This window comes from Oryzias latipes, chromosome 3 (assembly GCF_053564925.1).
Source record: "Oryzias latipes strain Hd-rR chromosome 3, Olatipes_Hd-rR_3.1".
NCBI lineage: Eukaryota > Metazoa > Chordata > Actinopteri > Beloniformes > Adrianichthyidae > Oryzias > Oryzias latipes.
In genome coordinates, this window is record NC_136239.1 from 13980860 (window position 1) to 13995864 (window position 15005).

At 35.9% G+C, this 15005-nt stretch overlaps 1 protein-coding gene across 4 annotated transcripts in view; it reads right to left on the reverse strand.

Annotated features, from left to right (window-relative positions):
• The window catches only part of csnk1g1 (casein kinase 1, gamma 1), a 32006-nt gene extending 20906 nt beyond the window's left edge, over positions 1 to 11100 (reverse strand). For all 4 annotated transcript variants that reach the window (XM_023952752.2, XM_023952741.2, XM_023952736.2 and 1 more), the window contains exons 1-4: positions 10867 to 11100; positions 3929 to 4347; positions 2521 to 2561; positions 1912 to 1981 (exon numbers count right to left, since the gene is read on the reverse strand). In XM_023952752.2, coding sequence (XP_023808520.1) covers positions 1912 to 1981; positions 2521 to 2561; positions 3929 to 4130 — 313 coding nt within the window. In that variant the 5' untranslated portion in view covers positions 4131 to 4347; positions 10867 to 11100. The remainder of the gene's footprint in view (positions 1 to 1911; positions 1982 to 2520; positions 2562 to 3928; positions 4348 to 10866) is intronic.
• Positions 11101 to 15005: the final 3905 nt, after the last annotated feature.

Here is a 15005-nt window from a genome sequence, read left to right on the forward strand (position 1 = left end):
TCTCTATACTTGTAAACTACTTCCACTTACTTTCATTACTTGCATCATTTAAATGAATTAGCATTGCTTCTCTTTAGCCCATTAGTCAATGCCTCCTACATATCTGTTGTCACACATCAGTTCTCACGTAACATCAGGGTTTTAAATATGACAGTACTGTACAGACTTCATTTATTAGACCCATGGCCTACTTCCTTCCTTTATACATAATATATGAATGCATGACTAAAAGAAATGGGCTTCTACTGTAAAATCTGTTGCAACACTAGAGAATAATCCAGAATAATCCAGTTTTGTTTGCAATAAACTTGATTGGGTTTGTGATAATGTTGACTGAACTTAAAAATTCTGTACACTTGAAGCTCCAGAGCATATTTTCAACAAGAATTTTCACGTCTGCTTTCTTGTGATTAGAAACCACTTGTTTGCATGTCTGGCAGGTCAGTTCTACTCCAATCATTTATATGATATATTATATATTTGGAAATAAATGAATCCTTAATTATAAAAAGTACAGACCATTTGTCACACCAAATTAAAGTATAATTAACGTAATAAAACTGAAAAGTGGTGCTTAAATACAATTTTCTTGAACTGGTGACAAATATTTAAGCAGAAGAAATGGCTATAACAAATATTAATATGATGAACTAATACTAAATTAATGATAACTACAGTATCTATTCTAACACTCAAAATAGGAATTCTATTTCTATCAATATTACTGAGTCTACATTCCTAATTCAACGCCTTTCACTATTTTTTCATCCAAGCCACATAAATGCACCAAATTCTGGTTCTTCAGACACCGACACCACGTTGGCTAAGAGGAATGAGCTCAGCAGACAGCCAAGAACAAATGAGGCTACGCTATCTCATCTAGAGGAGAAGACAGAGGTGGGTTAGCACTGAGAGACTGCAGATCCTGTCACTAAATTATTCATGAGATTACGCACATTTGGCCTTTCCACCTTTTGCCTTTTTGCAAAACAAAACCCATTATAATGCCAGACAACATTTGAGTAGCTTTAGAGATCCTCTTGTTTTCCTCCTTTAAAATCTTTCTTTTTTTATTTCAGCTGTTATTATGTGTGCTTGTATATTAAATAAATAGACACACTTGAAAATACATACTTAAAATCTCAGCTGGTCTGGTATACATCTGAACTTATTTTCTTTAAAAGTTAACAGGTAAATGTAGATAATTTAATTTATCAAACTCTCAAAACTTGAGATAATAATCTGAAAGTATTTCCTGTATCTCTTCCTGGAAAAAGTAAACTTTTAATCAAGCTGTTTCAGAATCATCAATTCTGCAGCGTCCTCTACCCGTTTGGTAGAGGACGCCCTATGATCGAGTCACTGAGAACATCAAATGTTCAGAGCCGAGTCCTTGACTGGCGCGTTAACCCCGTCGTGATCTCGGAACGCTTCTATACGTTGACTTAACATTGAAACTGGACGTCCGGTGTGTCCAAGGTTGTTTTTAGTGAGGCACTGACATTATAATACATTACTTAAAGCTCAAAAAGTTGATTTTGCATAATATAGGCCCTGTAATGCTATTCCCTGAAATCAAAGTATGATAAATACAAAATGAATAAAAACACATGCAGGAAATAAGGTTAACTGTATGTTTTAAGAGTTCCTAAAAAGCTTTACTTAGACACTTATAAATATATAATTTGGAAAAAATAACTAATTTTTTGAAAAGGATCACTAGTAAATCTATAAACAGACAAGCATCTGAGTCTTTGTGTACACCACATCATGGAGACTGACTGCAGATCTGGCATAACAATGATATTTGACCTGATTTAGGTAAGAACTTGTAGTGAAAATGATGTAATCTAGACATCTTCAAAGACAGGAAAGTCACTGGTGTTAAAAGCAGCAAAATCTTATGGATACCTGAAGTTCCCAAAGTTTTGTAGAACCGATATTCCAAGTGAAGCTGCGGAGCCCTCGACTTCACTGGTTCCTGCACAAAGAAAATGAATTTAAAAAACAGAATATAGCCAAAAATAAAGTAAGTAAAGAAGTCTATTAAGCTTAATACAGAACTCTACTTTAGGAACTCCACACTATGTAAAGATAAAATATTTAGATCAAATATTTAGCATGCTGAGTTTATCTGTTGTAATATTGAATCAGTTTTAAACAGTTGTTAGCAATAATAAAGGTGTGATTTGGGAGACCAGAGTATAAACAACTGGAAAGACACGCCCTGCTGAGTGTCTGCACATCCGCTGCACATTCTTTCCAAAGCCAGAGAGGCTGTGTACGGACATCACCTGAACTATGAGTCAGTGGAAATTTGGCACCTGCGTGATGTAGAAGTCATATTTCTGGAAATGAGCTAACAGCAAAATGAGTGAATTACACTAATGGACAACTTCTCTTTCTCCACGTATGTCACTGATCCAGGGTTTATTTTGGAGCATTTTAGTTTTTCAAAGGTATTGTAAAAGTGAATTGAAAGGTTGAGCATTCAAGCAAAGGAGACAAGTGAACACTTACCAGTTTTATAGCTACATACTCGTTTGTGTAGAGATTCTTTCCTGAAATAGAAAAGTTTGGAAATGAAAAATGTTTTAGAACTGTGACACCGGTTTACAGATAGAATATTATAACACACGAAGGACAATTATTGAATTTACTCTTATGCTTCCCTTTTAAAGGTCTTTCATAGGATTAGAGCATTAGGTCATCATTAGCACCCACCACTTCTTTTGATTCTTTATTGGGATCAAATAAAGGCTATAAATCTGTGGTCCTCAACCTCTTTTAGGCCACAGGCCGGTTTATTGTCAGACAACATTTTCACAGTCCAGTCTGTACAAAGGCTGAGGAAGGCATTTGATTATTTGTTTTTTAGCATCTAGTTCCTCTTAAATTTTGAGGGTAAAGTCTATCTCCATCATCTGTAAAATATCTGCAGCTTCTTTAAACTTTATTTGTACACAAAATTATGTGCAGGAACCATTAAAATGTGATAAATTTTCCCTTAACCCTTAAATGTCAAAGTTGAAGATTTAAAAAAAAAAAATCATACACCAACTTCAATCTTGTCCGACTAATAACGTGCAACAAATAAATACATTTAAAAATAATAAGAAAAAAACGTCCCGAAATCCAGGCCTGGGGGGCCTACAGGTTTTCCAACCAACCTGCCATTGAAGCTCCTTATTGGCTAAAAACACCTGATCGAGGTAAAACCAGCAGGAGACCGGCCCTCGAGACCTGGATTGTGGGACCCCTGGTCTAAACTTTATTAGCAGCATCCGCGTAGCATCAGACAGTCGGTTGCTGAATTTAATGTATTATTATTATGGTGTGTGGGAACAACTGTCGCAATGATTCCATATTTGGTATATAGATTCCTGATTTAGTTTGTTAATTGCAGGTTTCTTTTATTTGGAAGTCAAAGCTCTTCTGTTTCCCCACTGACTCTGTTTTTTTATTTATTTATTTTTTTTTTGCCAAAAGAAACTTTCCGAATACGTGTGTTTTTTCTTAACTTTTGGGGGGCTTCAGTTTAGCGGTCGATGCAGCTGCTCTGAGAAAGTAGTGCATGTCTTTTCGGCATGTGACCCAGCGACTTGACGTGTGTCGAGAATGAGTCTGATTTGGTGGGGAAATCCAGTTTTCCAAAATAAAACTTCCTTCAGAATCAGGTTATAAATAAATAGAAAAAAATGCAGGTAATGTTTTTTTTCTTTCAACCCGGTACCAACTGTCCCACAGACCGGTACCGGGCTGCGGACCTGGGGGGTTGGGAATCACTGCTATTCACATACAAAATGCATCAAAAGCCCAAAAAAAGAATTAATGCACTCTACTTTTAAAAATGAAGACCTTGACCGCATGTTTCCAAGAGTCAAGATGTTTTACCGGTTCTTACAACATCCATTTAAAACCAACTCACCAAGCTTTAATTCACCAAAGTTTCCACATCCAATCTTCTTCCCCACACGAAAATTGGGGCCCACCATGAGAACCCCCGAGGAGCTCGAAGAACCAGATGCTCTGGGGTGTCCACTGCGGTTGCCCTGGGGGACTTTAGTGCTCCTGGCGGGCCGCTCGCCATATTTATCCCTTTGTTGATCCATGGCAGGTGCAGCACACATCAGCGCTCGCCTGGACTGATGTAGAATAAGGCCTCCTGGGCCGGGCCAACCACAGCCACAGCCCTGGTCACTAGCAGCACTTTGACGGCGCAGTCACTGTCATGGGCCAGAACTTGGTGCTGTTTACCAACACGGCTTCTTCTCCACCCCTAGATTCCCCTACTGCCTCTGAAGACTTCCTCTACCTCAACATTTGACACGGACAAATGTCGAAGACCTACAATAAAAAACAAAACGACATGAGAAAAAGGGCAATAACTGAAATAAAACAAATTGATGTTTACATTTAAAAATGCATAGAATTTAAAATTGTAGATATCTACTAAAAGCTTTTAGGATTTTTATGAAACAGAATGTTTTGATGCAAAAATTAAACATCTATGATGGAGCAGAGTACTGAAGTTCCTTAATGCAAGCATAAGCAGATCCAGCCTTGAGGATCGTCAGATTATAAATTCTTTTCCAAAGAAACAGAAATGAAAGAAGCTCTGCTGCAAGTTTAAACTGCAGAATAAAAACAAATGCTGGGTTCATAAGGAGAGAAATTCAAATGCACAACTGTAGGAAAGGCTATGAACTGTAATCACAGAAGGTGGGGAGGTTAATTTCATACAAAAACTCAAAGTCCCACTCTGATGATCATTTTTTGAGCTATTTTAAAGTGTTCCCACTGGTCTTTTAATTATGATTATGCCATTTTTAGCCAGAATGGAAAAATCTGCCGTTTTCTAGGATATCGTTTCTGCAGATCAGCAGTAGTTCATTAGAAATGTATCTCTGAGTTAAGGGTGGAACTGTTGGTACAGATTATTGCGCTGTTTATATGCAATTCATTAGCGATTTGTGTGTCGATTTTCTAATTTGAAACTGAAATATGCGCCGTATACGCACCATAAAATGTATACATCAGTGGTACATGCGTGAAAAGTCTATTAGACATACGTGAATCCAGATGCACGCAGTTTGGATCAAGATGCCAGATCAGTTGAGGAAAACAAAGATGTTCGAGCATCTATTTGCCTGCAAGTGGATGCATCAGAATGGAACAGAGGCAGGAGCTTGTGGCTCACTCAATGTATTTTCTACGCCACAAATAAAATCTTTTACCGACTGCATTTTTTCTTCTGCCTCTAATTCACAACAATTTGAATAAAAAAATACCCAGAATGAACAATTGTAAGCTTAATTTTCTTTATATATGTCCTCCTTCAGGAGTAAAATGTCACATGAACATGTTTAAAAAACAGAAAACGCCATTTTCATTGGAGTGGGTCTTTAAGTAACTTGAGTTGAGAAAACTGTTCAAAGGCCAGACTACTATAGTGAAACCAGGCACTTAGTTTGGTTAATGAACAATGCAACTGAAGAGTACACATTCGAGAGATCTGTTTTTGTTTGTAGTTCAACTACACATCTTCAGCAGATTTCTTTTGAAGTTGTGTTACTTTCAGAAAAACAGAATACTCTAAATACACAAAACAGGTTTCATTTTAGGTTCAGATTCAAGGAAATCACTTTCAGATGGATTTAAACACAAATCTTGCCTTCTGTTACAATTTGTCTTTTTAAAACACTTCAAATAAATGTGTTGTGCATTTATCGGGTTAATGAGCTCTTTCCAGCTTTGAAAATAAGTTTCTTTTTTTTTATTAGCAATGATTAAAAACAAAGTAGTTCAAGGAGAACACCGGTGTTGAACAGAGGTGAGGGAGACTCACTGGAAATATGCTGCTGGGCTTAACAGATAGCAATCAAGTCACAGTGGACACAGACAACAGAGGATCAACAAAAGCTTCGGAGAAGGCGTCTCCTCACTGACAGATATAACTAGGTAGAGGATAAATACCAGCAAAGACTATTATGTAAACAGGTATAGCAGTCCGGGTCTGATTAAAAGGACACTAGAGATTAACTTCATGGACACTCGTGACTTTGGAACTAATCTAGATGTAGAAAACATGTAGGAAACTGAGCACTGTGCATAGTAGAGAGGCATTAAACTAGAAACCAGAATATTAAATATTATATTCCCTGTTTGTTTTTAGAAAGCTAACTTACTGAAGCCTGGGGGGGGGGGGGGTCATGAAGACTGCATCACACTATTTTGTTTACTAAATATTGACTCAAAAATATCAGTCATGCATCACAAACAACTCACATGATCCCAAGAAGAGGAAAAAAAGGTTTCATGACTGTGTTGTAACTTCTGAGCACAGAAAGGCTGTTGCTGAAACTATTGTGTGTGGGCTTTGAATGAGTCACTTTTGGTTTTGCCCGCACAGATCTCAGACTCAAAAGACAGCCCGCCTGCTCGGCACAGCAGTTTTGCTCTGATGCTATTACATAAAAACAAAAACAAAAATGAAGAAAACCAGTTTTGTACCAAAGATTAACACAGAATTCTGACAGTGTTTTGAAAAGAATGATTTGGGGTTCTGATGCATGCTGCTCAGGTATTACTTATTGGGTTCTTGAAGGGGGCCTTTATCTTGCAAAAATCAACTTTCATTCCTCATGAAAAGAAACCCTAAAGTGCTGTTTGATCATGTGACGTCACAAAGAGGGGAACAGACCCGTTCAGGAAGAGTCTGTCCTGCCAGCTTCGCCCCTGAGGCTTCTCACACTCACACACTTTCATCACGGAGCTAGTGGTTTTGGCAAACACACACACACACACACACACACATACACATCTATATATATATATATATATATATATATATATATATATATATATATATATATATATATATATATATATATATATATATATATATATCAATGGGTGGGTGGGTGCGTGCATGTGTGTATGTACGTGTATGTAATGTATGTAGATGAATGTCACTGATAACATAGCAAGTTCCTGTATGTGCTCATAAAAAGCGTAATCAAGCTATGACAAACACTGAGCGGTCATTAACACACCTACCTTCTTGTACAAGTATTTAATAAAGGTTTGAAGGTATTGACTGTCAATTTCTGTTCTCGAGTGGATGTTTGTTCTTAACCCATTGAATAACAATTGACAAACAACTTCACATAATAGAACCGAATAATACAATTTTTTTTAAAAAGCTGAGAACTTCAATCCAATTCATTCTGATTCAAATGCAGGTTTGAGTTCAACAAATGGCTCCAGTAGGAACCCTTTTGATTCATCTTAAGCTTTTGCCAGAGAAACTACACTATGTTTGAACATGTTTTTTAGACCAGCACAACTATTACTATGAGAAGTATGGAGTAAACTGATGGTTTTAAATGGCTATGGTCATTTTAAGCCTATATAACCTTGTAATAGAACATTGAAAGCAGCATTTTATGCCAAGCGGCACTAATTCTATTTCTGCCTCCCTCTGGATTTTAGATCTAACAACTTAAACTTTGAAAATGAGTCTGATTTTCTCTGAAGCCATCTTCAGGCAACTGTATTGGAATAAAACAAAAAGTTACATTTAAAAAAAGCTATAATTAGCTTAACACCGAGAATATTTACAAATAATAAACATGTATGTTGAGATGTTATAAATGATTCACTTTTATCAAGTATGGAAAAATAAATCTTAAAAACACCATAATGGAAAGAAAAGGTCTTGGTTGATAATACCTGTCGTACGCAAATCTAGAAATTAGGATCTAAAATACACTTCACAAAATGAACCCTTCGCAGTTAAAAACATTTTTAGTGAGTTGTTTCGATTGAAAGACTAGACAGAAAAATGTCTCAGATCTGAAGTTAAGTCAAAGGAAAAACAGTCGCAACAAAAGTGTAACTGCACCATAATGTTACTAAGAAAAAGAAAACTGGGCTTCAATGAAGAAAAAACAAAAAAAGTCAGGGGTTACAACTCTCCTTGCTTAAAAACTACTATATTGATAATAAAAATCTGATTTATTTAACAGAATTCTTTTTCTTCTGGCAAGAAACTGGCTTTAACTTTAATCAAACACAAGAATTTCTAATCTTATTCCATCTTATTCACGCCTTTCTTTATTAAGTTAGGTAGAAACTGTTTCTCAAACCACACTTTTTTGAAAGCCAAAATTTAAGAAATAGATCACTATTTTTTTGTGCCACGCTGAATCAGAACAACAATCACCTCATGAAAGAAGACACATCGATTTTCTGATTTGGTATCAAGCCCTTGAGCAATCCTGACTCCTGCTTCAACGTGAGAAGGGCAATTCCCCGCCTTTATCTAAACCGCCGTGTCATTTTCATGATGGATGAGGATGTGTTTCAACATAAGAAGCTTTTGGCACTTTGTGAAAAGAAATACCTTCTTAAAATGATCAAACAAGATTTGATCCATTTAACAAATTGGGTTTGTGTTGAAAAAACAAACAGTTATATTCAGAATACGGTTTAAAGATTAAATACATTTTACAGAAGAAATCAGTGATCAATTCATCTGATAAATTGTACTAGGAAAGTATTTCTTTCTTTCATTGAAGAACATCAGCTGTAACTGTCTTAAATATTTATTTACATATTTATAGTAAAGGATGCTTATGAACTCCATTTAAAAATTACATTTGAAAATAACTAGGGTTGGGTTTATCAAATCGATACATCGATCTGAATCAATCCAAGCATAATAGATCAATAATCAGTAAATGAAAGTCTAGATCAATCGTTCATACCTTTAAATTAGTAGTGACGCCAAAGTCTGCTAGCTTTATGCTAACGTATAATGGGATTTCCCATTGGAGGGCTACAGCCAAGGCTCGATCAACCTAAACATACATTGCTGACTACATGAACAGCTTTATATACTCACAAGCAGGAATTTTCCAAACTAATTAAAAAAAATTTAAGTAACCATTTAAAGCACCCTTTTTTACTCAAATCATTTGGGTTAAAGTTTAATGCTCCAGCTAGTGTCCAAACTGAAACGCCCTGCAAGAGAGGCAGAACATAATGATCTGTACATCTTTGTTGTAGCTTCTTCCATGCAACACTCCATGGTGTCTATTGGTTTATTATTTCACTAATAAATTTTACATTATGTGAACTGTATCCGATTAATATGAATGTCTTTCAAACATATATAGATTGTTACCGTATTTCCATACAAATATGTAAACCACTTAATTGCAAAATTGAATTGAATCAAATGAAACCAAATGGATCCCAAAAAAAGGTGAATTAAGTTGATTCAGGCTCTGATGAATCAAGTAAAGTCGATCATGGAAACTATTGGTGATACCCAGCCCTAAAAAAAACTGCACTTAACTGTAGAAACAGTTTTCAACGGTAATGCAAATGCATATAAAAAATTAAATTTAAATTGACATTTTACCGTGCAATATATATCTTTTCTACAAAAGTGAAAAAACAGAAACCCCACTAAATTGTATTTACACAAAATCTGATCTCTTATTTATCTGACTTGATATACGATTAAAAAACAAAACTTTTTTTTTAATCTAGATTGAATACAGTTGAAATTATTTCTTTAAGAACAAAGGACAACAAAGCCTTTTTGAAAGGTTCAACATGGCAAGAAACAGACATTTTAAGCTATTGACATAGCTAAAAGGATATTTTGTTGGAATGTTCTGACAAATAACATAGGATTCTGAATGCAGTCAGTGATTAACCTTCAGTGGAAAGATCAGCCTGTGAGGGGGCATGGCAGCAGTGTAAACTCCTACTGTGACAGTGCCAGCTGCATCGCCCCTCTTTATGAACTATTAGAGGGACATTGTATCATGGTGTATGTAGACCCATTTGTTTATTGTTTTCATTTCCCTACACAAGATCACTGTGTGTTTTGTTGTGCTCCTTTGTTTAACATGTTATTTAATTTTTATAAACTAAAGACATCATTACATACAATTGAACTTCAAAACTTGTTTTTTATCTTTAAATGTGTAAAACATTCACCATTGCGTTACTTTGTTTACAATATATGGTTGGTATTAAAAGAGGAATAACTAACCCCCATCTAGTTTCTGATTTATTATTAGGAAATTTATGCAAGCTAGTCAGAGCAAGTTTAAGCACGTCACAAAGTTTAACTTTAAAGACAAGTTTGACAGCAAGCAGGAAACCTTTTTATGTTGCTTCCTTACAGGATCTCAAATGGCAAAACCTCCATGTGTCGCCTTATGTGTGCATAAACCAAGAAGTGTGCATGAAAACACAAACCATACTGTTGATGTGGTACAAGCGTGTGGACGAGCTGAGTCAAAGAAACCAAGGCCACTGAGGTGATGATCGATGTTTTGTGAGCAGGCCCGCGGTCAAACCGACAGAAATACTGCGATGTGTGATCGTTTGTTTTCTAATTCCTAAGAAGATACGATTCACTGTGACAACGACCAAACGTGGTAGTCTACTGCCAAAGGTAGTCACAAAAACAGTCAACAGATTAACCATAAAAATGTAAAATGTACCATCAGTCTAAAGAGGTCTACCGAGCTAACGTAAGCAAAATATTACTTAGCCGCAGTGGCTGGCTGGTAAATCAATGTGGGGTGGGGGGGTCGTAACACACATTTTCTTGTTGGTCGCGAACAACCGAGCTGTTGTTGGAAAAGCAGGAACGGACAATTATTTATAGTTTTTCACTTAAAGAAAACGCCAAACACCAATACGGCTAAGTAAGTGACAGCTGGACCCAGCGCAACAAGGAAATTAGCAGCGTTACGTTAGCAACGAAAATATTAGCCAACAAGTGACTGCCAAACATTAATGTTTTAGCTAATAGCACACAAAATAAAGCGGACTCACCCAGTTGGTGCGGTGAGTCCAGACGGTCAGGCCACAGATTGAATGAAAGTTATTTTTTTTTAATTATTATTATTATTAATATTGATGTGCGTCTGGGACTCCACACGAGGGCTTGTTTGCTCTTCTTGTTACTGATGTTTCACGCTAACAGCCGCTAGCGGCTCTCTCCATTCTTCGTCTACTTCCACTGCTGGTAAAACACACCGGAAGCAGAAATACGGCACCACCCGCTCCGGAATATACACTTCCGGGTCAAATTTCTGTTTACCCCTTTTTTTTTAAAACCAAACTACAGGATTAAGGGATTTATTTGAAATCACACACGTGTACCCCATGCACGTGTAGCAATAATAAAAACAGATTCCCAATGTTTTCAAACATGTTCCCTCTGCTGTTTTTTTATTGGAGAAAATTTATTCCTGACTTGCCCTGGAAAAATGTTTGGACCCTGCATCAGAAATTATTAATTAATAACAAGATGAGAGACGTCTCCTACAAACTCCTACATAGAATCTATCCCACTAATCAATTCATGATCAGATATAAGAAGACTATTGACCCCAACTGTGCCTTTTGTAAAGAACACCCAGAAACAATCAGTCACCTATTTTGGAATTGTAATACTACTAAAAAAACTTTGGAAAGATTGTGCACGTTTTATAAATTATAAATTAGATTCACAATATCAGATGAAATTTGAACATATCATATTTGGCCTACACGAAAAAAATATAAGATCAAACGTAAAATTGGCAATTAATCTAATTATAATATTTGGTAATTTTCATATTCATAAATCAAAGTTTTCTTCATCACAACTTTTTTCCCTTTTAATAATTAAAGAATTAGAATCTTATTTACATACTATTTCTAATAGTTTAAACAAAAAGACCATACATATTTATGAAAACTGTCTGTCTCTGAATATTTTCAATGCATAGCATCTGTAATCTTTTTGTAATACATGTACCATCCCGTACCATCCCCTGACATTGTTGTTGTTATGACTATTGTTCCTGTCATACATATTTGTTCTATTTGTGTTGAATAATAAAGTTTATTAAAAAAAATGTTTTCAAACGTGTGCTGTAAACTTAGTAAAAAGATTAGCAGTCAGTTATCTCATTTTTAAAGAAATCTTTCAAAGAAGAAAATGCAAAATTATGTAGAATAACGTTTTACCTGATATATTTGAATGTTCACGCCTTTAAAAAGAGATTTTGGAACATAATTTGAAACATATATTAGCATTTTATAATTTAACATTATTATTTAACATCGCTATATGTTTGTTCCAAGTAGATAAACACTTGTTTTAACTTTTCTCCAATGATTTTGTAGGGGGAAAAAACTACTCAACAAAATGTTAATATAATGCAGAGGTTGGTGGAAAAGCACATTGTTTGTAAATTAAAATGTTGAAACCAAGAATGGAGTGACAACTGGAATACTCCAGTTGTCTGTCTGTCTGTCTGTTTCACTACAAAATGCTTTTATTGGTTTTACATAACAATAAATAAAATTGACCTATGTAGGTGATCTGCTTAACAAAATGAGAAAAACTGTTAGCTGCCAGGAACCAAAAACTTTAGATAAGTAACACTGGCCTGAAAAAAATAATTTTAACTTGCACATTTTGTTTCTTGTAGACCCGATTGTTACAGTCGGGTGATGCCGTTTTTTTATTTTTATTTTTTTATTTATTTATTTGAATTAGGACAGTGCATATTAAACAATGTTTCAGCAGCTGCTTTAAATATGCCAGAGTTAGCACAGGAGCTACATTTCATCCGTTGTCCCAGGGCAGGATAAAAAGTTCAACAATTACATTTACAACACAATAAAATAGCACAATATTAGAGGTAAAAATATTTACAAGGTTATTACAATAAAAAACAAGTCTAAAAAAGTCCAAGAAAGTCAGAAAAACAACAATAACTAATGTCTGCAGGACTGGTTTGTTTTCAGCCATTTTTTAAGAGCTGTTTGGAAGGTAGGGTAGTTTTTACAGTTCCTAATGTGCTGTGGCAGCGTATTCCATAACTGTGTGGCTCTGATTGACACCACAGTTTGGCTGAATTTAGTCCTGCGCCTTTGAACATTACAGTCCCCTCGAGTTAAAGCCCTGGTGCCTATTCCAACATTTGTTTTTTTACTTATAAAATCTAACAAGGGGGGAGGGGCCAGCCCATTTAAAACTTTAAAAATGAGACAGGCATCCTTGTACATTTTATAACTTTCAAAATCCATTATCCCATACTTGGTTAGAATGTCACAGTAATGAGAACGCAGAGGCTTTTTGTCTAAAACTTTCAGGGTTCTCTTAAACAATGACTTGAGGGGTTTCAAAGTGCTTTCGTTTGTCTGGGACCATGTAGTAAGACAATAAGTTATATGACTAAAAATCAATTAATGCATATAAACCTTTGCAGCCTCAGTAGTCAGAGAAGACCTTATTTGTTTTCAAATTTGACAGATTAAATTTAACAATATTGGATATTTTCTTTACATTATCTTTAAAAGTCAAGTTTGAATCAAAGATTACGCCAAGATACTTGAATTGTTCTACAACCTCCAATCGCTCCCCATTGAACACTACAGATGGTTGTTCTTCCCTCGTTCGCTGACGTGAAAAAAGCATACATACAGTCTTTTTAGTATTGAGATGTAAGCATGACTTTTGGAGCCACTGAAAGACTGGAACCATGGCTCCAGACAGAACTGCAGCTGCTTCAGCTTTTGTTTTGGCATGAGCATATAGAACTGTATCGTCTGCATATAATTGTATTTTAATCCTTGTGCTATCCGAGGCACTTCAACATTGGGAGTTGGGTCATGTAGACCCACTAGACAGTGCGCTGAACCTTTTTTCTTCCATGATTTGTGATCTTCACTGGTGTCCATGGATTACATGAAATCTTTCCACCTTTATCCACTTTTGTCATGGTAGGTGAGAACACGTCTAAGTAAGGGTGGGGTCATCTAAGATAGCACAAGGGTTACAATTGTTAACAGATTAGCTGTATTACTGTGGCATACACTATCTTTGTGTAACAATGTCGACACACAGCATTCGACTAATCCAATTGTTTTTTCCCTTCATGTATGCGGACAACAAGGTGTTCCCACACAGGAGAGCGTAGGGAGATGGGGGGGGGGGGGGGGGGGGGGTCCTCATCTCTGGCCTCGCGTCTGCATTAGCCATTTGATTGATTGATGAATGGAGGAGACAATGAATCACAACACTTGTTTTACACATTTACCAATAACTATCAAATGTGTAGAACAGACCAGAGCACCTCATACAGTAATATCTAATACAAATTTCATTTTATTTAATGTTAGATGGATGATCAAATAATCCAGAATGAAATTATCTGATCATGGTAACATTGTTAATTAGGTTTTGCAATTTAGCTATAGAGTTTATATAATGTTTGTATAATTCTAACAAAAGTATTGCTGTTTTTGACAATGACACAAACACACATTTAACCCTTGTGCTATCTTAGATGACCCCACCCTTACACTGACGTGTTCTCCCTACTATGACAAAGGTGGATTAAGGTGGAAAGATTTCATGTAATCCATGGACATCAGTGAAGATCACAAATCATTGAAGAAAAAAGGTTCAGAGCACTGTCTAGTGGGTTTAGATGACCCTACTCCCAATGGTAAAATGGTAAACAGCAACATCTAATGTTCATAATTTGAACTGCTGTTGGAGAACTCTGAACTTTTTTTCTATGGGAATGACGAGGATGGATAGGATCAGGAATGAATCCATCAGAGGAACAGAGAATGATAGATGTTTTGGAGATAAATGCAGGGAAGCAGACTGAGATGGTTTGGACACATTTAGAGGACGGAGAGTGATTATGTTGCTAAAAAGATGCAGAAGCTTGAGCTACCAGCAAGATGCCTAGAGGAAGACAAAAGAGGAGGTTCATGGATATCGTGAAGGAGATGAGGGTGGATGGTGTAAGTAAGGACAAAGCAGAAGACTGGGTTAGATAGAGTTAAAGTTTGCAGGCAAAAGAAAAGGATCTACAACGCATATTCAAAATTATTTTCACGTCTTCTCCTTTAGTGTTAAAAAGTTAAAGTGAGCAACTCCAGACTTCAAGGATCACCTTTCT